The following is a 24127-nucleotide window of genomic DNA, read 5'->3' on the forward strand; positions in this document are numbered from 1 at the left end:
ACAGCAACAAAGATGCTTGAGAGCTCTTTTTGTTCAGAATATCACCAGGTTCAACCATCACTGGGATCCAGGGTCTGTTACAGTCCAATTTTAAAGTTCTCAGCCATTTTTAACTTTACAAATTATACCTGTGTCGATCATTGTGATATCAGTGGTAATTCAACCAATCACCACTCTTACTCTACAGCTAATTTGCATGCAACACTAATTGTTTTTATGAGGGAGACTGCACAGATGGTGGATTACTTGTCCCAACTGCCACACCCATGTAACAGCATGGACTTTCAGCTACTAATATTTATTAAATGATTAAGTGTAAAAATTATTACATCCTTAACAATTCACTTCATTTTGCTTTTAACAGCATAGGCTTTGTGATCAGTTAGAGCACTGTGTTCACTTAGAAATCTTAATTGTTTTTTTAAATGAAAGTTGACTGTTTTGGCTTTTTTTGTTTTGGGAATATATATCAGAAATGGCTGCTACTTACCTCTTCATGTAGCTCAGGATTTGATATCAACATTTCTTCCAAGACATAACCACTCTCATCTTATCATAGGGACGTAGACTTTATTTTGCATGTCTGCCAAGTTAGCTTCAGAACCAGTTTTGTACCTCCGCTGCACTATACATCAACTCGGATGTTCCATTTCTCTCCCTGTATAAAATCAACACCCCCTGCACCCAACTATTTTACCAAGAATTGTTAGCACAATGTTGGTATATTTGATTCAAAGTAGACACTTGAAAGCTGGGTGAAATCATTTTACTAATTCAAACAAAAAACTACAAATATGTTTTATCAGCAGGCAACAAATGTCAAATTAAAGCCTTCTGGTTGTACCACAGCTTTCTTATATGTTAAATTGACTATGAAGAAAAGTCATGTGAGAGCTTTGGGTATCATTTTCTGTTCTATTACTTCTCATTCCAAATGATCAGACTATAAATGAAAAATTCATAGATATAGTTCCCATATGCTGAACTTCATTTAATAACTGAGATTTGCCTTAAAACTACTATGCAATAAGAGGCAGTGGCTTTAATTAATTAAAGAATGTACCAAATATCCAATTGGTATTTCAAAATCCATAAAAATAGGTTCATGACCTACTCTGAATAATGAAATATCCTCTTCAGTAAAATAAGTTGCCAGCTTGACATCATTTGAAGAGAATTAAATTTTATTGACCTTGGCCTATAGCATATGGACAGATCTGTTATGAATCAACAGTTTCTTACTTGTAGAGTGTGTGCTGGGCCATTTTCTTCAATTCAGTATCACAGTTTGCTAAATAATACTGAGATGCTAGACTGTGCATACAGCCTGAGACTTTCATAGATCCATATGCTAGACTGTGCATACAGCCTGAGACTGACTCTCTCTCTCTCTTACTTTCACAGTTATTATTTTATACATGTTTCTAAGACAACCATTCTTCTAATAAACTGGGTGCCATTATATTATTTAAAAAAACACAAATTCCCTCAAGAAAAAACTCCTATCCCCTCTCACAATTAACAGCAGACAATTTTCTAGAGCACACAGATGGATACACTTCAGAACCAACTTTGTAGGTGAAAGAGATAAGTCTTACATTGCATTATAAAAGTGGAAAACTCTAGCTCACCCTGATCTCCAGCAGTAGTGAATTCGAAGCTGAGAACCTTGCAGTGAGAGTATGAAATACACTCCTGTGCTGAGAGTCAGAACACTGAGTACGTACTGCTTAAATCCCATCTAAGCCATACAGAAGTGACATGGGAGGAGGGCCAGGGGGCTCATGTGGTCATGCTCCCCAGATTTCTCCCAGAGTTTGCTGGCTTTGCTTGGTCACATAGTGTGTCTGGGGTGCCTCCCTGCAGGGCAGCAGCAGGAGCCAACAAGCTGTGCCCCATGGGGAGAGACAGGAGCAACAGCTGGGAGCTGTAGGGAGGGGCTGCTGTTTTCCAGGAGGAAAGACTGACGGAAAGGGGGGAGACTTGCTTTGGGGGAGGTCTGAGCTGAGCTGTTCCGGGGGCAGCTGAACCTTTAAATTGTGATCCCCACTATCAGCAGGTACAGGTCATCTGTGAAGCCATATTTTGAAGACTTAGGTAGTACAAAAGACTTGTGCTGGCCCTCTATGTGGATGAATTTCCTCCCAGAATATGCTGCCAGCAGACCTCACAAGTTTGAACAAGTTCAATCAATTTCAGCCTCCCAGATACCCTCTACAGCAGCTGTGTTTAACAGAGAGATGTTGTTTCTTAAATATCCAGCCATTAGCCCATTAAACTTTCAAGACAAAGAACAGAATTTTGAGATGGCCCTGTCATGGGGTGTATGTACCCCACAGTGGCTCAGCAGTCAAAGTGTTAATATAGGCACTGTCAGCCAGCCACTGCTGATTGGAAGCCCCAGAACAGCTGGAGGGAATCAAAGGGATGGTAAGCAGAGGAGCGAGCAGGCTGGAGAAAGGGGCTCCTGCCAGTATGCTACTAAAGAACTGCCCAGAGATAACAGATCCAGAGGGGATGAACTGACCAATAGGCTGGAGAGGCTGCAGAGACCCAGGGGAAGGTAGGAAGTAGCTCAGGGCACTGTCAGAGCTGAAGAACCCAGACACTGCTTACCTAAATGAAGGGCCCTGAGCTGGAACCCCATGGTGTGGGTGGCCCTGGGTTTCCCTGCCAATACTCCGATGGACTTGGGAGTGGAGAAAGGGTTTTTCAGACTACTGGATACCAGATATAGACTGACAGCCCCACTAGGCTATGTGAGCTCAGGGGCTGTGCCATATTTGGCCAGAGAGTGAGTCCGCTACACCACCCCATAGACTCCAATGTGTGATTGATAGCCACTAAAAGGTGCAGAACATTGATGTTATATACTTACATAATTATGCCCTTTAAAAGTCAGGCAACTGCATAACAAACCAGATGTAGGTTGCAGATGGCTTCTGCAGGAAGTCGCTAATGGAACAGCGCAGTTTTCACCTCGATGATGTGAGAGAAAGAAGGCCCATGGGAGTAAGGGATGGCCTTATTGTCTAATCAGAGAACTTGAGGGTTAAAAAGTGACAAGCACATTTGCTATACTCTTGATGTTCTGACCCAAGAAGCATAACTTGTATCCAGCTTTGTGACACAGTCTGGAGACTATGTGAGAAAACGTCATCTTAGTCATGGTGAACATGAGATCTTGGTCTGTTTTAGAAATGTTATCTGTGCTAATACTGATGTCCTTTAAAGTGATGAATGTGAATAATTCAGATACTAAATTTAACTACTACTCAACAAGTTCCCAATGGAAGCCAGTAGACCTGCAATATGGTCTGGATGGCACCAGGATACCTACGTTGTCTTTGTCCTAGGCCAGTGTTTGCATAGCATGTGAATGCACCAAGAGTATTTGTTCTGGGGGGAGGGGAGGCATTCTTGCATTTGAGGTCAGATGCAAGGGGGCTGCCCATCCCTGGCCTAAATTCATGTTATAATCAGGAGCCTATTGGGCCAAGATGGGGCAGTACAGGCCAGCTTTTGATTGTATATAAACATTTCAGAAAATGGATTCTCTTGCTCTGCTTTTGTTGAGGATTGCTATTATATTAGCAATTATAAGCCTGAGTTTAGAGGTGCAGTTCCATGGAGTCTTATCCTTTTGTGAAAAAAGTAATCAGGTGGGATCAATGAGACAGGCAGTAGATGTTTGCAACCTGCGCTCTGCATTGGGCTGGTGTCTTCTGACTGAGTCTTCAGCTCTAGCCACAGCCAAAACAGGGAGAAGAAGGGAGTTCCTAAAGTGTTTGTAATACTTGCTCTTGGGAGCAATTATTTTTGCTTTGCTTTCAAAGCCTCAAGAACAGCAACTGTGTTCTGTTATCTTTGCTACCAGGCCAGGACTGGAAGCCACAGAGGGACACACTTTCACAGCAGGATGCCTGTGTAATATAGCACTATTAATGGGGTGAGAGACTTTTTTTTTTTTTGGCAAGGGATGTCTAAGGTGAGATAAGGTGATGTGCTATGCTGACCTTGGTACACTGCAATACTGGACCAGGAGGAAGAGGGAGACCTGGCTAAAAATTCATTTACTTTCAGTATCCACTTTCTCTTTCTTCTGAGAATAAGTTCATGTCATATGGTTTACAGGTTATAATCTAACCCACAATTATATGCATATTATTAATTAGCAGAGGGCTTATTTTCTTGGAGGTAATTTGCACAAAGTAAATTGGTATTTAATGGTTTGTTTGTTTTTTTAAATACCAGTGTCTTTAGAGGTTAAGTGCATAGATACTGGCACAAAATAGAAGCATAATTAAACAAGATGAAAGTGAATTTCTAAAATATAAGGTCAAGAATTCTACACTAATCAAGTTACTAGGAATATAAGATTGTTTTTGTTTTAGGATTTCTTCATAAAACAGCTGTAAGTCAAGAAGAGAGACTCATATTTGAAAATCTCTAAAATGATGTACTTAGAACTGTAAATGCAAGCTATAAATTCTACTTTAGTTTGCTGAATCTCAAAAATATCTTGTGTGCTATTAGGTGCCAGAGCGTATGTCTACGCTGCAAAGAAAATCTCAGAGGCTCAGGTCAATTGATTTAGGCTTGCAGGGCTCGGGCTGTGGGACCAAAAATAGAAGTGTGAACATTCCCATTCACGCTGGAGCTTGGGTTCTGTCACCCTTCCCCTACACTGGGGCCTGATCTACACTATGTGTTTATACCGAATTTAGCAGCATTAAACTGATTTAACCCTGCACCCGTCCACACAATGAAGCCCTTTATATCAATATAAAGGGCTCTTTAAACCGATTTCTGTATTCCTCCTCGACGAGGGGAGTAGCGCTGAAATTGGTATTGCCATGTCGGATTAGGGTTCATGTGGCCGCAATTCGATGGTATTGGCCTCCGGGCGGTATCCCACAGTGCACCATTGTGACCGCTCTGGAAAGCAATCTAAACTCGGATGCACTGGCCAGGTAGACAGGAAAAGCCCCACAAACTTTCGAATTTCGTTTCCTGCTTGCCCAGCATGGAGCGCTGATCGGCCCGGGTGGCCATGCAGTCCCAAATCCAAAAAGAGCTCCAGCATGGACCACCTAGGAGATACTGGATCTGATCGCTGTATGGGGAGACAGATCTGTTCTATCAGAGCTCCATTCCAGAAGACGAAATGCCAAAGCATTTGAAAAAATCTCCAGGCTATGATAGACAGAGACCATAGCAGGGACTCAACACAGTGCTGTGTGACAATTGTAACGGAAAGCCAAAGAATCAAATGGACACTCATTTAGGGAGGGAGGGGGGCTGAGGACTCGAGCTATCCCACAGTTCCTGCAGTCTCTGAAAAGCATTTGCATTCTTGGCTGAGCTCCCAATGCCTGAAGGGTCAAAAACATTGTCGCCAGTGGTTCAGGGAATGTGTCGTCAATTTACACACCCCCCCTCAAAGAACAGGGAAAAAAATCGTTTCTCGCCTCTTTTCAATGTCACCGTATGTCTACTGGATGCTGCTGGTAGATGGGGTGCTGCAGCGCTAAACAGCAGCATCCTCTCCTCTCCTGTCCCCTCCCCCGTGTCAGGCGGTAGGGTACAAAATGACTGATAGCCATCCTCATCATCATCCTGTGAGTGCTCCTAGCTGGCCTTGGTGAGGTCAGCCGGGGGTGCCTGGGCAAAAATGGGAATGACTCCCGGTCATTCTCTTCTTTAAGCTTTGTGTCCTGGAGATTCAGTCCTGGCAGATGGTGCAACAGGGCTGGTAACCATCCTCATCATAGCAGCTGGAGGCTGAGCTCCTCTCCCCCACCCCCTTTCATGTCTAATGGAGATTCTGGACTATCATAGCAGCGGGAGGCTGTGCTCCACTCCCCCCATACCCTTTAATGAGTAATGGAGATGTCCTGCCTCGAATATCATAGCAGCTGGAGGCTGCCTTCCCCTCATTTCATCTCACTAAAAAGTCAGTGTTTCTTATTCCTGCATTCTTTATTACTTCATCACACAAATGGAGGGATAACTGCCAGGGTAGCCCAGAAGGGGTGTGTGAGGAGGGAAGCAATGGGTGGGGTTGTTGCAGGGGCACCCCCTAGAATGGCATGCAACTCATCATTTCTGTGGGATATCTGGGGCTCTGACCCGGAGCGGCTGTGCTCTCTGGTTCTCTAGTAGACTTGCCCCATATTCTAGGCAGGACTGACTCTATTTTTAGACAAAACATAAAGAAGGGAATGACCTGGGAAGTCATTCTCATTTTTGTCCACGCACCCCCAGCCGACCTCAATGAAGCCAGCCAGGAGCACCCATGACAGCAGCAGATGGTACAATATGACTGGTAACCGTCATCGCCAATTTCCAAAGCAGCAGACGGTGCAATAGGGCTGATAACTGTCTCTGATACCTTGCAAAGCAAATGAATGCTGCTGTAGTACTGCAGTACCGCGTCTGTCAGCCGCATCTAGTAGACATATGGTGACAGTGAAAAAAGGCAAAACGGGCTCCATGGTTACCATGCTATGGCGTCTGCCAGGGCAATCCAGAGAAAAAGAGCGCAAAATGATTGTCTGCCGCTGTTTTCATGGAGGAAGGAATGAGTGACGACATTTACCCAGAATCACCCGCGACACTGTTTTTGCTCCATCATGCATTGGGATCTCAACCCAGAATTCCAATGGGCGGGGGAGACTGCGGGAACTATGGGATAGCTACCCACAGTGCAATGCTCTGGAAATCAACGCTAGCCTCGGTATATGGACGCACACCACCGAATGTGCTTAGTTTGGCCGCGTGCACTCGACTTTATACAATCTGTTTTAAAAAACCGGTTTATGTAAAATCAGAATAATCCCATAGTGTACACATACCCTACCCAAGCAGGAACATCTACACTGGTATTTTAGCACTGCAGCCCGAACCCAAGTCAATTGATCCAGATTCAGACTCAGTGCTGCAGGTTTTTCCATTGCAGTGTAGACACCCAAAAGTCATGTTAGCAAACTTAATTTAATCAAATACTCTTTTTAGACTATTTAATCTGGAGTTGAATTATTTTTGTAAAATGTTCAGTTTGTCTCCACATGTAGGTTCTATTCATATAGACCATATATCTATTTTTCTCAGCACCAGTCTAGGATGTATACACAGATCTCGCTGCAGGGGCATTCTGGCCAAACTAGTTTATTTTAACAGCATCCCAGTTTAGTGATACTGTGTTACTTCAAATGCTGTCCTCTACAAGTTTGCTTCACCTTAGGGTTAACTACTAGACACTTGCTCACTGAAATCAAGAAATTTGATCCTGCTCTTAACAGGAGGCACTAGGAATTGAACCATGCTTTCTCAAGTGCAGTAATCTCAGCACTTCAATCCACCAGTGTTTGGCTACTATGACAACTCAGATTTTAATAGGTATGAATGCATTTAAACACTTACCTCCTTAAGTGTCTGTGGAATGGTAACAGTATTTATCTTATCAGTAAGACCAGGGGACACACTTGATCATTGAAAAGAAAAGAATCACACTAAAGGACGTATCTGATTACAGTATATCTATTGCATACATTCTTTAGTTATGTGCATTTCTTTATTTGCTATCCATTTAAGTTGAGTTTTTTGGGGGAATTGGGTGTCCAAATCCCTAGAGCGACTTTGAAAATCTCAGTCCCACTTTATTTTTTGTACTTTTGAGAAATTAGCAATGTAAAAGCTTTGTGTTAAAAAGAAAATAATTTCTCCTGTCACATGCTGAGTAGAGGAAGGAGTTCCTAATACTTAGACTCTATTACTTTGAAAGCATTTTATGAACACTGATTAAACAATCTCTCAAAGCACAGTGAAGTAGAAACATTTTTTATTTCTATTTTACACAAAGTGAAACTGAGGCAGCAAAGTTGTCCTCTAAGAAGTGACTATAAAACTGGAATTGGAGGGAGGTCCAATAGTGGTTATATCTCAGTGATTTCATTTTCTTATCATATCTGCTCAGTTTACAAGTAAAAATATGTTTTTCCCTCTACTCATGGCCAGCCCTACCAACATAATCTGGGTTCGGACTGTCGAGTTGGATTCTTTCTAGCTTACGAATCATCGGTAGTTTATTTTTTTTTTATTTAAAAAAAATTGCAGGCCAAAATCTGTCCTAATTTTAACTGCTGCAGCTATAACCTGTTTTAGTTTCAATGGAATTGAACAGGTGTATTAAATGAGGGCAGGATTGTCCTTCATTGTGAATCTTAGTTATCAATTTTATTGATGGTGCATGAGCAAGGATGGAATCCAGCTCACACTCCCTAACCTGTACTGACTGTTTAAAGTAACAAACATTTATTTTGTCACTAAAGTGATATTCAGAGCTTATTCCAGGTATTGGTTTCTAGGGGAGGTTGTGGAATCCCCATCACTGGAGGTTTTTAAGGACAGGTTGCACAAACACCTGTCAGATATGGACTAGATTTACTTGGTCCTGGTTCAGTGCAGGGGAGCTGGATTTGATGACCTCTTGAGGTTCCTTCCCGCCCTACATTTCTATGATTCTATATCTATTCTGTATAACACAAAAAATCAAATTCTGTTTAGCAGGGAATTCCATGTTGGTTGTGTAACGGATTGTTACATAGTCACTTCTGAAAGTAGAACTGCAATGCAATGGTCTGATTTACAGAAATATTTAATCTCTCACTTAGTTTACCAGGAGTTCTGGGTGCTCATCATCTCTGAGAAATCAGAACTTACGAAGCAAACTCCAAGCCTGAGAGGGATTCTTTTTTCAGAGACAGGATAAGAATTTAGGAATTCAGGGTGAGATTTTTCAAGAGGTTAAATGGCTTAGGAGTAAAAGTCCCTTTCACCTTATTGGGATTTGTGCTCCCAAGTCACTGAGATGCTTTTGAAAATGCCACCTTCTAGTAAATTACAAAGTTTATAGCCACTGGCTCAGTGAGTTCTAAAATGAGATCTGTTTTCTCATACTTAATACCTTACAGCAGGTTTCTCATTATGGAATGTCACCATATGCAAATTGCTGTTAAAAGAACAAACTGCATCTGAGATAATTGTATGTAAAATTACATTAGCAGGGTTTGTCATTTACCTCTCTATGCAAAGTAAAACAAATATTTTAAAAATGATAAGCCTGTAGCAAAATGTTTCAGGAAACTATCTGAATAAAGATATTTACCGTCTTTTGTCTAAAATATCATAATTAAAGGTAGAGCTGTGGCTATCTAAAAATGACTGGTTTGACATTAGAACTTCTCTTATTATAAACATGCTAGCAAATTATAACTTTAACAGTTGATATAATATTTATCAAAAATAAATCTAAGTATTATCTGAATGAGAGCTCTTCTAACCCCTGGAAATATCATTACCTTTTCAAGTTCTTTCAGTACCTCAGTAACAAGAGGTGTAAAGATTGGAACTATATATTTTTGTAATTAATTTCCTTAAGATAATGTTAGAAACATCAGAATCTTTAAAATATAGATGAATTTCAAGGTGAGCCTGCTAGCAGATGTTATTAATGGCATATGATTTATTGTGACATGAAATCTGACCTGAAACTCATATTATTAGCTGAGCTTTTTATAAATTAAAATTTCCAACTGCTGAAAATACGCAGAAGGGCCACTGATAAACCTGCTTCACTTTCAGAGTCCAGAAAACCTGCATTGGATAAGTGTCTGATAGCTCCACCAATGTGTCTTTATGAACTACTGTATTCTCTTCATTATATAATTCTTGGGAGTGAAAAATATATGAACTTTATGAAGAGGAGCTGTTATAACCGTGGTGGGCAACCTGCGGTTTGCATGTGGCCCATCAGGGTAATTTGATTGCCCCCCCAGTTCCCAGTGGCTGCAGTTCGCCATTCGTGGCCAATGAGAGCTGCAGGAAGTGGTGGCTAGCACGGTCCTGCAGCCCACTGCTTCCCACAGCTCCCACTGGCTGGGAATGGCGAACTGCGGCCACTAAGAGCTGTGGCGGGCCAGGCCTGCGGATGGTCATCAGCAAAATGTCTCGCGGCCCGCAATCAGATTACCCTGATGGTTGCAGGTTGCCCATCACTGTATTTTAACAGGGGCATTTATTTTGGAATTTATTGCAATATATCTGTCATGGTACAATTCCCCACTCTGAACCTTAGCGCCCAAAAGATGGGGTACCAGCATGAATTCCTCTAAGCTTAATTACCAGCTTAGAACCTGTAGCGCTGCCACCAACCAGGAATTCCAGTGCCTGGTACACTCTGGTCCCCCCAAAAACCTTGCCCGGGGACCCCCAAGACCCAGACCCTCTGGATCTTAACACAAGGAAAGTAAACCCTTTCCCTCACCGTTGCCTCTCCCAGGCTTTCCCTCCCTGGGTTACCCTGAGAGATCACTGTGATTCAAACTCCTTGAATCCTGAAACAGAGAGGAAAATGCACCTTCCCCCCTCCTTCTCTCTTCCTCTCCCAGATTCTCCCTGAGAGAGACAGTAATCCTAACACAGAGAGAATTTAGCCTCTCTCTCCCCCTTCCCTCCTTTCGCCCCACCAATTCCCTGGTGAATCCAGACCCAGTCCCCTGGGGTCTCACCAGAATTAAAAAAACAAGTAGGTTCTTAAACAAGAAAAGCTTTTAATTAAAGAAAGAAAAAACAGTAAAAGTTATCTTTGTAAATTTAAAATGTAATAGGTACAGGGTCTTTCAGCTATAAACACTGGGAATACTCTCCCAGCCTAAGTATACAGGTACAAATTAAAATCTTTTCAGCAAAATACCAATTTGAACTCCCTTCAGCCAAATGAACATTTGAATTGCTTCCAACCAAATACACATTTGCAAATAAAGAAAACAAACATAAGCCTAACTCGCTTTATCTACCTCGTACTCACTATTCTGGATCTATAAGAAACTGTATCAGGGAGATTGGAGAGAAACCTGGTTGCACATCTGATCCCTCTGAGCCCCCAGAGTGAACAACAATCAAAACTAACAGCACAGCACAAAAACTTCCCTCCCTCAAGATTTGAAAGAATCCTGTCCTCTGATTGGTCCTTGGGTCAGGTGACAGCCAGGCTCACTGTTCTTGTTAACCTTTTCCAGGCAAAAGAGATATGAAGTAGTTCTGTGCTATTAACTTTTCTTATCTGTTTATGACAATATCAAACCCTGGATCATGACATCCTCACAGATGCTGAGGGTTACTGAGTGTGTAAGAAGCCTCTTGGTGTATGGCTTGTGACAGCCTCAGTCCCTGTGGTTTGGGAAGCACAGTGTTTTCAGCCACACTGCAGTGGTTAATGGCCCCATTCGCACTGCTCTGTTCTGGTCCACAAAGCAGTACAGCCATACTAGGGAGAGCAGATCCACTATCCTATAGAAATGGCAGCCTGTGTAAGTCTCATCCATTAGGGCAGCTTGCTTACCTGAGACACAAGTGTTCCAAGATCTCCCTATGGAGCATAGCAGCTCCACATAGCCCCCAATTCAGGCCAGTGGGTAAATGCCACAATTTGGCCCAGAGAGAGAACATATTCATAAGTATATAAATAAATATGTGCAGTATATATTCCTATAGATTGTATTGATTTCTTTTTCTCTCTTGTGCCTTCAAATATTACTTAAGACTTCTGAAATGTTGACGTTCCCCATCATTGTTGATCTGATAAATTATCCTAATATGAGAGACAAACAAGCATTGCATTATGGATTTTACCTACCCTGTAAGCTGTTGATTGAGGAAAGATGTATTTAGAGTACATGTTAATACATTTTACATTTCCAAAAAAACTTTGGAACAACAGTCCATATCAAACTCAAAAAGGAACACGTGGATATACGCAGAGTTTCAGTTCGCACATTTTAGACATTTCCCAAGCTTCTTAATGATAAGTTGTATATATTTATAAAAAAGCATTCAGTTGCCCTTCCTCACAAAGAGTATATATGGAAGAGCCCCTTGTCAACATACCAGTGTGTATGCAGGAATGAAAGATAAGGATCCCCAGCTGCATCTGTCTAATAAGTGCTCTGCAGTTCCTAATGGCAAAGCATCAACTCAGGGATCCTCAGATACCACAGTGCATCATCTCTATCATGCTAATCTTAAGAGTCAATCATTCTGCATGTGAGAACAGTTTATTTATAATGCTGCTCACTTTAACTGAGATACCAGATATCACTGACTTTAATCGGAGTAATCTGGAACCAGACATTTAAAGTAAGATGCAGTGACATTCTGTCTTGTAATAATAATCAATATTTTGAAGGAAAATGCAGAATTTACCTCATGTAACATAAAGCTTACCCATTCACAGGCAAATATTGTTTGTGTTCTTACCTACTGTTGAACTTCTCTGGATGTTTTTCTCGCATGATGTGGAACCTGTGGGCAATTGAAGCATCCTAACAGGAAAAAATAAACGTGTAAATCTATCACTATGGGTAAAACTGCAAAATATAAAATCGAAATTCTAACCAAGGCACATAAACCACAAGATGTTTTTTGTACTATCATTATACAAGAGCAGTACCCTGATAATTTTGAAATCTCAGATATACAGTATTCCAACAAGCAGATACATCTCCAGATCATTCACCTACTACACATTTTACAGTCTGTTACATCTTTTTACATGAATGGAATGTGATAGTTATTTTTGCTGAAAGTATCTCCAACTGTTGTGCAGCATATAGGCATTTGTTTTCAGTGAAGGTTTACTATTGACATTATTTTTGCCGGATTACAGAATAAATCTAGGAAATCTCTTTCTTTGGAAGTAGAGTAGAAGACCCACTAAGGTAACTTCACCTGTATATAGCCTGAGCATTTGCATAGGGCCATTCAATAGTATTGTATACAAAGTTCTATGTGGTCTAGGTCAAGATCTGGCTACCCAGTATTATATACACATTAAAAAAAAAGGGTGGATTCAGTATAGAACCACCACCGTTGTCATTTCAAAATGACTACGTGCTAAGTCTCTAAGTCAGATCCCTACACAGAGCACCTCCAGAGCACAGGCATTCCCAGATACATGTGTCCTATTACCTCATACACACCTTGGAAGAAATGTGTAGGAGTTTATATTTTTTTATATTCTATCATATATATTACTAATACACACAGATTTGGTTACATTAACTTCTGGAGATGATATAAAGAACCTAAAGATCATGTATTAAAAACAACAAATAAGAAGTAAGCTTTTATACAATGTGATGAACTGGAAATATCTCTACTGATTCTTTTATATGGTGGAGGTCTGACTCAGGCACCTCTTTGTGCCAAGAGGGACAGGGGTATAAAAGGTTTATAAGGATCCCCAGTGTCTGGTGTTTACCTACTAGTCTGCTAGACAGGCCTGTGACTAGAGCTGATCGGGAGGACAGAAGGGTGTGCTGTATGCCGGGTGCTAAGATACAGGATGTGGACCTGAGGCTGAAAAGGATACTAGCGGGAGTGGGGAAGAATCCGTTGATTGTCCTTCATGTGGGAACGAATGATACGCTAGATACTCTCTGGAATGTATCAAGGGAGACTATGCCAGACTGGGGAAGACACTTAAGGAAATCGAGGCTCAGGTGATCTTCATGGGATTCTTCTGGTTCGTAGAGAAGGGCGACAAAGGTGTGACAAGATTATGGCGATCAACAGATGGCTCAGGCAGTGGTGCTATAAGGAGAGCTTTGGGATGTACGGCCATTGGGAAGCATTTACGGACAGAAGACTGTTCTCTCGGGATGGACTTCACCTGAGCAAGGATGGAAATAGACTTCTAGGATGGAGGCTCGCCGACCTGATTAAGAGAGCTTTAAACTAGAAATTTGGGGGAGATGGTTGGGAGATGTTCGGGAGATCTCCACGCCAGAATTTAACCTTGAGAGGGAAGTAAACAAAGTAAGAGGGGATACAGACATGGACAGAAGAATTGGCATAAGGAGGAAGGGTAGTGTAGATAACAGACTAACTGGTGATGGTGGTGGTAGAATGTCCGTGCCTAACAGGGTACAGAATGTGAGTGAAGCCAAACGGCAAAAATTAAGATGTCTGTACACTAATGCGAGGAGCCTAGGGAACAAAATGGAGGAACTAGAGCTACTGGTGCAGGAAGTGAAACCAGATATTATAGGGATAACAGAAACATGATGGAATAGTAGTCATGACTGGAGTACAGGTAATTGAAGGCTATGTGCTGTTTAGGAAAGATAGAAATAAAGGCAAAGGTGGTGGCATTGTACATCTATGAGGAGGTTAACTGTAAAGAAATAAGAAGTGATGGAATGGACAAGACAGAGTCTGTCTGTGCAAAAATCACACTGGGAAAGAAAGCTACTAGAGCCTCCCCTGAGATAGTGCTTGGGGTGTGCTACAGACCGCCGGGATCTGATTTTGATATGGATATAGACCTCTTTAATGTTTTTAAGGAAGTAAACACTAATGGGAAATGTGTGATCATGGGAGACTTTAACTTCCCAGATATAGACTGGAGGACAAGTGCTAGTAAGAATAGTAGGGATCAGATTTTTCTGGATGTGATAGCTGATGGATTCCTTCACCAAGTAGTTGAAGAACCAACAAGAGGGGATGCCATTTTAGATTTGGTTTTGGTGAGCAGTGAGGACCTCATAGAAGAAATGGTTGTAGGGGACAACCTTGGTTCGAGTGATCATGAGCTAATTCAGTTCAAACTAGATGGAGGGATAAACAAAAACAGATCTGGGACTAGGGTTTTTGATTTCAAAAGGGCTAACTTTAAAGAATTAAGGAAATTAGTTAGGGAAGTGGATTGGACTGAAGAACTTGTGGATCTAAATGCGGAAGAGGCCTGGAATTACTTTAAGTCGCAGCTGCAGAAAATATTGGAAGCCTGCATCCCAAGAAAGGGGAAAAAAAACCATAGGCAGGAGTTGTAGACCAAGCTGGATGAGCAAGCATCTCAGAGAGGTGATTAAGAAAAAGCAGAAAGCCTACAAGGAGTGGAAGAAGGGTGGGATTAGCAAGGAAAGGTATCTTAGTGAGGTCAGAACATGTAGGGATAAAGTGAGAAAGGCTAAAAGCCAAGTAGAGTTGAACCTTGCAAAGGGAATTAAAACCAATAGTAAAAGGTTCTATAGCCATACAAATAAGAAGAAAACAAAGAAAGAAGTAGGACCGCTACACACTGAGGATGGAAAGGAGGTTAAGGATAACCTAGGCATGGCCCAATATCTAAATAAGTACTTTGCCTCAGTCTTTAATAAGGCTTATGGGGAGCTTAGGGGTAATGGAAGGATGACAAACGGGAATGAGGATATGGAGGTGGATATTACCACATCTGAGGTAGAAGCCATACTTGAACAGCTTAATGGGATAAAATCAGAGGGCCCGGACAATCTTCATCCGAGCATATTAAAAGATCTGGTGCATGAAATTGCAAGCCCGTTAGCGAGAATTTTTAATGAAACAGTAAACTCAGGGGCTGTACCGTACGACTGGAGAATTGCTAACGTAGTTCCTATCTTTAAGAAAGGGAGAAAGAGTGATCAAGTAACTATAGGCCTGTTAGTTTGACATCCGTAGTATGTAAGGTCTTGGAAAAAAAATTGAAGGAGAAAGTAGTTAAGGACATTGAGGTCAATGGTAATTGGGACAAAGTACAACATGGTTTTACTAAAGGTAGATCGTGCCAAACCAATCTGATCTCCTTCTTTGAGAAGGTGACAGACTATTTAGACAAAGAAAATGCGGTAGACCTAATTTACCTCGATTTCAGTAAGGCATTTGACACGGTTCCCCATGTGGAATTATTAGTCAAATTGGAAAAGATAGGGATCAATATGAGAACTGAAAGGTGGATAAGGAACTGATTAAAGGGGAGACTACAACGGGTCGTACTGAAGGGTGAACTGTCAGGCTGGAAGGAGGTTACTAGTGGAGTTCCTCAAGGATCGGTTCTGGGACCAATCTTATTTAACCTTTTTATTACCAACCTGGGCACAAAAAGAGGGAATGTGCTAATAAAGTTCTCGGATGACACGAAGCTGGGGGGTATTGCTAACACGGAGAAGGACCGGGATATCATACAGGAAGATCTGGACGACCTTGTAAACTTGAGTGATAGTAATAGGATGAAATTTAATAGTGAAAAGTGCAAGGTCATGCACTTAGGGATTAATAATAAGAACTTTAGATATAGATTGGGGACGCATCAGTTGGAAGCAACAGAGGAGGAGAAGAACCTTGGGGTATTGGTAGATCACAGGATGACTATGAGCCACCAATGTGATATGGCTGTTAAAAAAGCGAATGTGGTTTTAGGATGCATTAGGCGAGGTATTTCCAGCAAAGATAAGGAGGTGTTCGTACCGTTATATAAGGCGCTGGTGAGACCCCCACCTGGAATACTGTGTGCAGTTCTGGTCTCCCATGTTTAAGAAGGATGAATTCAGACTGGAACAGGTTCAGAGACGGGCTACTAGGATGATCCGAGGAATGGAAAACCTGTCATATGAAAGGAGACTCAAAGAGCTTGGCTTGTTTAGTCTAGCCAAAAGAAGGCTGAGGGGGGATATGATTGCTCTTTATATCAGAGGGATTAATATTAGGGAGGGAGAGGAATTATTTAAGCTTAGTACCAATGTAGACACAAGAACAAATGGGTATAAACTGGATACTAGGAAGTTTAGACTTGAAATTAGACGAAGGTTTCTAACCATTAGAGGAGTGAAGTTCTGGAACAGCCTTCCAAGGGGAGTAGTGGGGGCAAAAGACATATCTGGCTTTAAGATTAAGCTTGATAAGTTTATGGAAGGGATGGTATGATGGGATAGCCTAATTTTGGCAATTGATCTTTGATTATCACCAGATAAGTATGCCCAGTGGTTGGTGATGGGATGTTGGATGGGATGGGATGGGATCTGAGTTACTGCAGAGAATTCTTTTCTGAGTGCTGGCTGATAAGTCTTGCCCACATGCTCAGGGTTTAGCTGATTGCCATATTTGGGGTCGGGCAGGAATTTTCCTCCGGGGCAGATTGGCAGAGGCCCTGGAGGTTTTTCGTCTTCCCCTGCAGTGTAGGGCATGGGTCACTTGCTGGTTCTCTGCAGCTTGAGGTCTTCAGATCACAATTTGAAGACTTCAATAACTCAGGCATAGGTTAGGGGTTTGTTATAGAAGTGGATAGGTAGGGTTCTGTGGCCTGCTTTGTGCAGGGGGTCGGACTAGATGATCACATTGGTCCCTTCTGACCCTAGAATCTATGAATCTAGTCCACCAAAGAATGTCATATAAAGTCTCTAGAAAGCCCATGTCATCCTGGCCATCATAATCATTGCGAAATGCATGTGCGGATAATATGTAAGAAGATAGGCGTGTATACAGGAAATTATGTTCTTAAGCTCTTGTAGTTAAAGGCAACTCACTCAAAGCTAGCGTTCCTTGAAAAAAGTGTCTCTCACCTCCTCTCTGGAGAAGTTTATCTCCTTAGCTTACTATTATCTGTCTAACAATAGAATCATAGAACATCAGGATTGGAAGGGACCTCAGGAGGTCATCTAGTCCAACCCCCAGCTCAAAGCAGGACCAATCCCCAACTAAATCATTCCAGCCAGGGCTTTGTTGAGCCTGACCTTAAAAACCTCTAAGGAAGGAGATTCCACCACCTCCCTAGGCAACCCATTTCAGTGCTTCACTACCCTCCTAGTGAAAAAGTTTTTCCTATTATCCAACCTAAACCTCCCCCACTGCAACTTGAGACCATTACTCCTTGTTGTGTCATCTGATACCACTGAGAACAGCCTAGATCCATCCTCTTTGGAACCCCGTTTCAAGTAGTTGAAAGCAGCTATCAAATCCCACCTCCTCCTTCTCTTCTGCAGACTAAACAATCCCAGTTCCCTCAGACTCTCCTCCTAAGTCATGTGCTCCAACCCCCTAATCATTTTTGTTGCCCTCCACTGGACTCTTTCCAATTTTTCCACATCCTTCTTGTAGTGTGGGGCCCAAAACTGGACACAGTACTCCAGATGAGGCCTCACCAATGTCAAATAGAGGAGAATGATCACATCTCTCGAACGCCCCTACTTATATAGCCCAAAATGCCATTAGCCCTCTTGGCAACAAGGGCACAGTGTTGACTCATATCCAGCTTCTCATCCACTGTAACCCCTGGGTCCTTTTCTGCAGAACTGCTGCCTAGCCATTCAGTCCCTAGTCTGTAGCAGTGCATGGGATTCTTCCGTTTTAAATGCAGGACTCTGCACTTGTTCTTGTTGAACCTCAAGTCTATCAGCATACCAAGTTAAATAGTAATGAAGAGCTTGAGGGTACTTGAAAAGAAAATTAACAGAAAGAGGTAAACAGAGGGAGGAGGGAGTTTTCAGATCTGTTTAAAGATCTGTTCTGGTATATGTGGGAGTGAAAGAAGCCCTGGCATCCCTCACTGAAGAAGTAAACTGTCAGTGAGTTTGCTTCATGAAAAAGGGATCGCAACCAGGCTTGGCTGAAAATGTTGGGAAGAACTTTGGGTCAGATAAACTTCTTTAAACAGGAGTATAATTGTTAGTTAAGTTGAGACCATAGAAAGCATGTTATGATTGTTAAAAAAAAACCCTTATACTTGATTTCTCTATAAAGATATTTAAGTGCTATGTCTTAAGCAAGGCTGTATTCTAAGGTGAACACTAGGAATTAAAGTTCAATGGCCTGTGTTAGGCAGGTTGTCAGAATAGATTATCACCATGACCTCTTCTGGCCTTGGAATCTACGAATCTATGAACTAGTAAGCTGTGGTGCACTGTTCCTTTGGGAAAAGCAAGCTTGGTAATTCTGTGAGCATCCACTGGAGCAGGGGCTGGACACTGGGGATGCTAGGAGGACTTGTGGGGTGGAGTGTGCCTAACACTAATGTGTAGAGAGTGAGGCCTGGAGGTGAAGTGCTTGTGTTGTCAATAGCTTGAGGAGTCCAGGAGTTGAACCCAGGCAGGCACAGACATAGGCGGCAAGTTATATGGGCCCGTGGTGCCCGTGCTCCACTAATATTCAGGAATGTGGGCCCAGCTCCACCAATGTTTGGGCATATATTTTCAGAGCCATCCCGTCTATAGGACAGACTGGGACAATCGCCCCAGGCCCTGCACTTCTGTGAGACACAGGGAGGATTAGTAGGGGGCTTGGCACCAGCAGCAGCAAGCAACCCAGCCCCAATCCACTCCACTCCACTGCTTCCCACCCCTACTCTGCCTCTTCCTGCCCCTGTTCCACCCCTTCCCCCCATTCTACCCCTTCCCCCAAGCTTACACCCCCCCATCTTGTCTCTTTCTGGCTTCCACTCCCTCCCTCAAGCAATGCCAGGAGCTGGCAGGGCGGGCTGGGGCCAAATCACTCGCTGCCAGTGGTGCTTGGGCCCCTGCTAATCCCCCAGGCTGCCCTAGACCACACGTCCCCCTGAAGCATGGGGCCTAGGGCAGTTGCCCAGATCCATCCTATGGACGAGACAGCTCTGCTTGGACCTGTTCTGGCTGGGCACCACCAAAAATTATACAAACCTGGTGTCCATGGGCACAGACAAAGCTCACTGACACTAGAGTTATATGGTAGTGACTATGGCTCACAATGCTGAGTACCCCCAGGGAGTATCACACAAGGCCTCTGTGTGTTTGGTTATGATGGGTTATTTGCTATGGAGACAGATCAGAAGGAGTTGTTTAAGGAACCAAACAGGAAAGATAAAACAATAACATATGTAAGACTCCATCAGAAAACAATAGCTGAGTTATCACTGGGGAATAAACTACCTGTCTGGCTCTATCCAGCTTAGAATGGTTTACTCTTTCCAAAGCTAAACCTCGATCAAAGGACATTTAATCCCTAAAGATCCTAGAAAAGGGGGGCGGGGTTGGGTGATCTTGAAGAGGCTGTGCAATGAAAAGCTGACATCCAATTGACAGAGATAGAGATAGAAACTACAACAGGGGCAGTCTGTTTTCTCCCAGAGCTGGAATTGGCTGGGTTTAGGGGACATACAAAGGTGTAAATAAAAAAAAGTGTCTAGGTGTGACATTTTCCTGGTGTTATCTGGACTGGTGATCCGCAAGGTCACTCCAGTCCTTGACTGTGGGAGCCAGCCTTACCCTGCTGTGAGAACCCCCACTCCCAGGCTCTTCATGCAAAGCCTCTAGCATGTAAGCTGCTCCCAGCTACATGAGTGAGCACTTTTGGCCAGCTGCTGCTTGGATTGTGCAACCGAATGACACTAGCCAATATCTTTGGTCCCAGACACAACCCTAGGAACCTTCATTTTGCAGTGTCCAGTTATGCCTGCTGGACACTGCAAGCTTATACGTGTTCATCAGTTTAACAAAGAAATTGATATGTGCCAGGCTTGTTATCCCAAGGGGTGTCTGACACACTCCAAACCAAATGCACTGCTTCAAGTAGAACAAACAAATTTAGTAACTACAAAAGATAGATTTTAAGCGATTATAAGTCAAAGCACAACAAGTCAGATTTGGTCAAATGAAATAAAAGCAAAACGCATTCTAAGCTGATCTTAACACTTTCAGTGGCCTTACAAATGTATATGCTTCTCACCACAGGCTGGCTGGTTGCCCTTCAGCCAGGCTCTCTGCTTTGATCAGTGCTTCAGCTGCTTGGAGGTGGAAGTGAGAGCAAGCATCGCAAACGTCTCTCCCTTTTATCATGTCTTTTCCCTCTGGGCTTTGCCCTCCACTTCCTTCAGAGTCAGGTGAGCATTACCTCATTGTAGTCCCAAACTGAGCAAAGAGAGGGGGGTGACTCACTCAAGAGTCCAATAGATCCTTTGTTCCTGTGAGACTGGGCTGGGTTTGTTCCATATATGCCCTGATGAGCTGTGAACTGCCTCTCTGTTCCTGGAGAGTTTTTGCCTGTGCCTCTGCTCCTGGAGAGTTTTTGCCTGGGCTTGTTTTAAGCCATGAGAACACATTTTCAGCCTCATAACTATATACATGAAATTACAACCTATAACATTCCTATAACAACAATGCTCAGTGCATCACAAGCCTTCCGAAGACACCCAACATGAAAAAAACTTTGCACTGGATACCACACAATCATATTATAAAGATGAACATGGGGTTGCAGCGTGTTCCCCCAAGGTACAGAGCATCACTCTAAGCTTTTTATTGTTTTTTTCCCTTCTACTCTAAGCGGTTTGTATCTCTGAGGAATGAATTAATAGTGCTTTGTTTTGAAGATACTGTTTCTTTGTCATTGCAAACATATGCTATCACAGACTCCCAGAAGGAAACTATTACAGGTGTGAAAACCAAGTTGATCTGTGTTGTTGGGAACAGGTAGGTACAGTCCAGAGCCCAATCTGTCGCAGCAGCGCTTTCACGTGGTTGTGTAGTCATGGCACCAGTGCTGGGAGAGAGCTCTCCCAACTCTGTAAAAAAACCACTTCCACGAGGGGAGTAGCTACCAGTGCTGGTGCACTGTCTATACTGCCACTTTACAGCACTGAAACTTGCAGTGCTTGGGGGGGGGCGGGTTGTTCTTCACATCCTTGAGCAAGAAAGTTGCAGCGCTGGAAAGTGGCAGTGTAGACAAAACTTAAGAATGGTTGGGCCATGTGGTTCCACCAAGAATGAGGTACAGGAAGCCAGACCAGTCCCCTAGGGGGTGCACTCAAGAGGCACCAAAAGAGGTCTAAGTCACAGTTTGCCTGGTGCACACGTGTGCGCGCACACACACTACCATCACACGTGATGATGTGGTGTGGAATAAAAATTTTAAGCAGTATGAGTATGCGATGGCTAACCAAATTATTCCCAAGTAGCTTCAATACTTATAAGTTACATTTATCATCCCAAATGTGTGTTAGTAAAACCTTCAGACCATGCCATATTCACATCATGTATTTAAGGCCCATGTATTTAATAGAACAATAGAAAATTATTGATGCTGTTTTTCATATCCATCTATCGGTAAAATCAGTACCATTATAGTTCAACTGTAGTGGTCTATGAGCAAGATAAAAAGAGAGAGAGAGAAAGAAAAACTGCTAACCTGAAACACATCCTTATCTGCTTCACCTCGCTTGTAAACTCCCATGGGGAACTTCCTTGCCTCAGTGGAGTATTCGCAAACTCATTGTCCTGTCAGTCTCATCTGCTTATCATTCACATATTACCGTAGTTATGAGAAAGTTGAAAAGTAATTTTACAAGGCAAACATTCACTCTTATAGATAATCCTGCAGTTACAAAATGCTTCATCCTCAAAGTGATACTGGTAGTAAAACTTGAGCTGCCAGCCTTCCAAGTAAAGAGAACCAGTAAATCAAAACCAACTTCGCTAGCTAGAAAGCACAGTTCTTGATACTTTATCCACATGTTAGACACTCCAATTAGTGAAAGTATATTTCCTAGAAAAATATAAACAGAAAGGACCACTGTTGTGCTTAACTCGTTAACCTTCCTCTACATTAAGGCAAAAGTAAAAGAAAGACCTAAGACAAAATGAGTTAAGAAGTAGTACTGTATTTGACAGAAACTAGAAAACACTAATCAAGGACTAACTGTCTAATGAATGAAATGAAAAGGCTAATGTGCTTACTCATGCATAACAAATGCAAGGCATAAACAAGTTAGGGATCAATGCCTACTGCAGATGACAAACAGGCAGTTATTATTCCATGGAAGGTTAATTTGCTCGAAATTTTCCCATGACTGAACACTTTCTAACTCCAAAACAGATCAAGCAACTTAGTGAGCTTGGAGGTTAAAAAGGACAATGCATAAAAAGCAATTTTGATGGGCACAGCACAAGGCAGATGCATGCCACACAAATTTAATACAAAAATTGCTGAAAGGGTACAACATCATTTATAAAGAACATAAATCAAACTGATCACTGGTACCCACACATATATATATGCTTTGAAGCAGGGGAGCTGCTCTTCAACTGATTGGCATAAGACTGGCATCAATGGTGCATCCAATCGGGCGACTTCAAGATCCATTGATTGGCAATTAGATTCTGTAACATTCTAACCCCCACCCAGGCCTAGCCCATTTACATAGGATTCCATGTCACCGTGACACTGGAAGGGACTCAAATGGGCCCCTTGTTAACAGGACAGCCCTTTGTTCACATGAAGAAGACTCTCTGCTTTCATTTAAAAGAATATTTTTAGCACATTTCTTTGTAAAGCCTTACATAAAGTGGTCTAAACAAATGCAAACTAATTGCAAGGCACAAAACAAACCAACAGTAGGAATCTGGAGGTAGGGGTGAATTTAAGATCCATTCTCTAATAAATATAGCAGCCAGGGATCATCAGACAACATCCTCTTTACCCTGGGGAATCTATTATGAGCTTCATACTCCCAGAGAAGTAGAGCAGAGAGCTGGTACATACACCTTTTAAATGGAATGATTTCAAATACTTTTAGGGGTGTATGTCAAACCTCCCCAAATTCCTTAGGCTGCTTCTGTGCACTGTGATATGCCCATGGTGGACAGTAAGAGGTCACATTTGGGTTAGGGGTCATTGTTTCAAAATCCCTCCCACAATTCTGTGACTGGCTCAGCATGTTCATGTTTCCAGCCTGCTCTAAGTTTGGGGAAGAACAAGCTGCTGCTGCTCATTCAGCCAGACGCTGAGCTGTGAGTGGAGCTCTCTAGCAACACAGACAAGTCAGCTACATCAAGAAAAATATTCCTTCATCTCATCAGTACAAGCTGGAACACATGATAAGTGCACCAATAAATAATAAAAATAGCAATTCCTGCAACCAAAGCACTCTCTACTCAGCCCCACCAGTCACTCTAGCATGTCAAAAGGAGGACAGGCAAGACCCAGCTACTGCTGTACTTAAAGTCCTACATTCACCTCTAACTGCCTGCCCAATACAAACGCAGAGTTTGAACAGTCAGTATTGGGAGGAAGCCTAGAGACCCATCCCCCGCACAATCCAGGAGACAAACCAGCTTGGAGGGAGAGGAGCATCAGCAGGCAGAGGAGACGCAATGAATTACAGAACCACAGGAGACTTATTTGACAACCAATGATCCAGCTACCACAAAACAGGACCGTCCCTCCATCCCATCCAATCATTCCAGAGTCAGGAACCACAAGGCAGTTTGCCTGCCTCCAACAGCTTCTGCTACTGAGGAAAGCTGAC

The 24127-nt window shown here is 42.6% G+C and overlaps 1 protein-coding gene across 6 annotated transcripts in view; it reads right to left on the reverse strand.

Moving 5' to 3' along the window:
• Positions 1–24127, reverse strand: part of DGKB (diacylglycerol kinase beta) — a 565198-nt gene that overhangs the window by 179723 nt on the left and 361348 nt on the right. For all 6 annotated transcript variants that reach the window (XM_030550690.1, XM_030550689.1, XM_030550688.1 and 3 more), the window contains one exon: positions 12319–12383. In XM_030550690.1, coding sequence (XP_030406550.1) covers positions 12319–12383 — 65 coding nt within the window. The remainder of the gene's footprint in view (positions 1–12318; positions 12384–24127) is intronic.

The sequence above is a fragment of the Gopherus evgoodei genome, chromosome 2 (assembly GCF_007399415.2).
Source record: "Gopherus evgoodei ecotype Sinaloan lineage chromosome 2, rGopEvg1_v1.p, whole genome shotgun sequence".
NCBI classification, from domain to species: domain Eukaryota; kingdom Metazoa; phylum Chordata; order Testudines; family Testudinidae; genus Gopherus; species Gopherus evgoodei.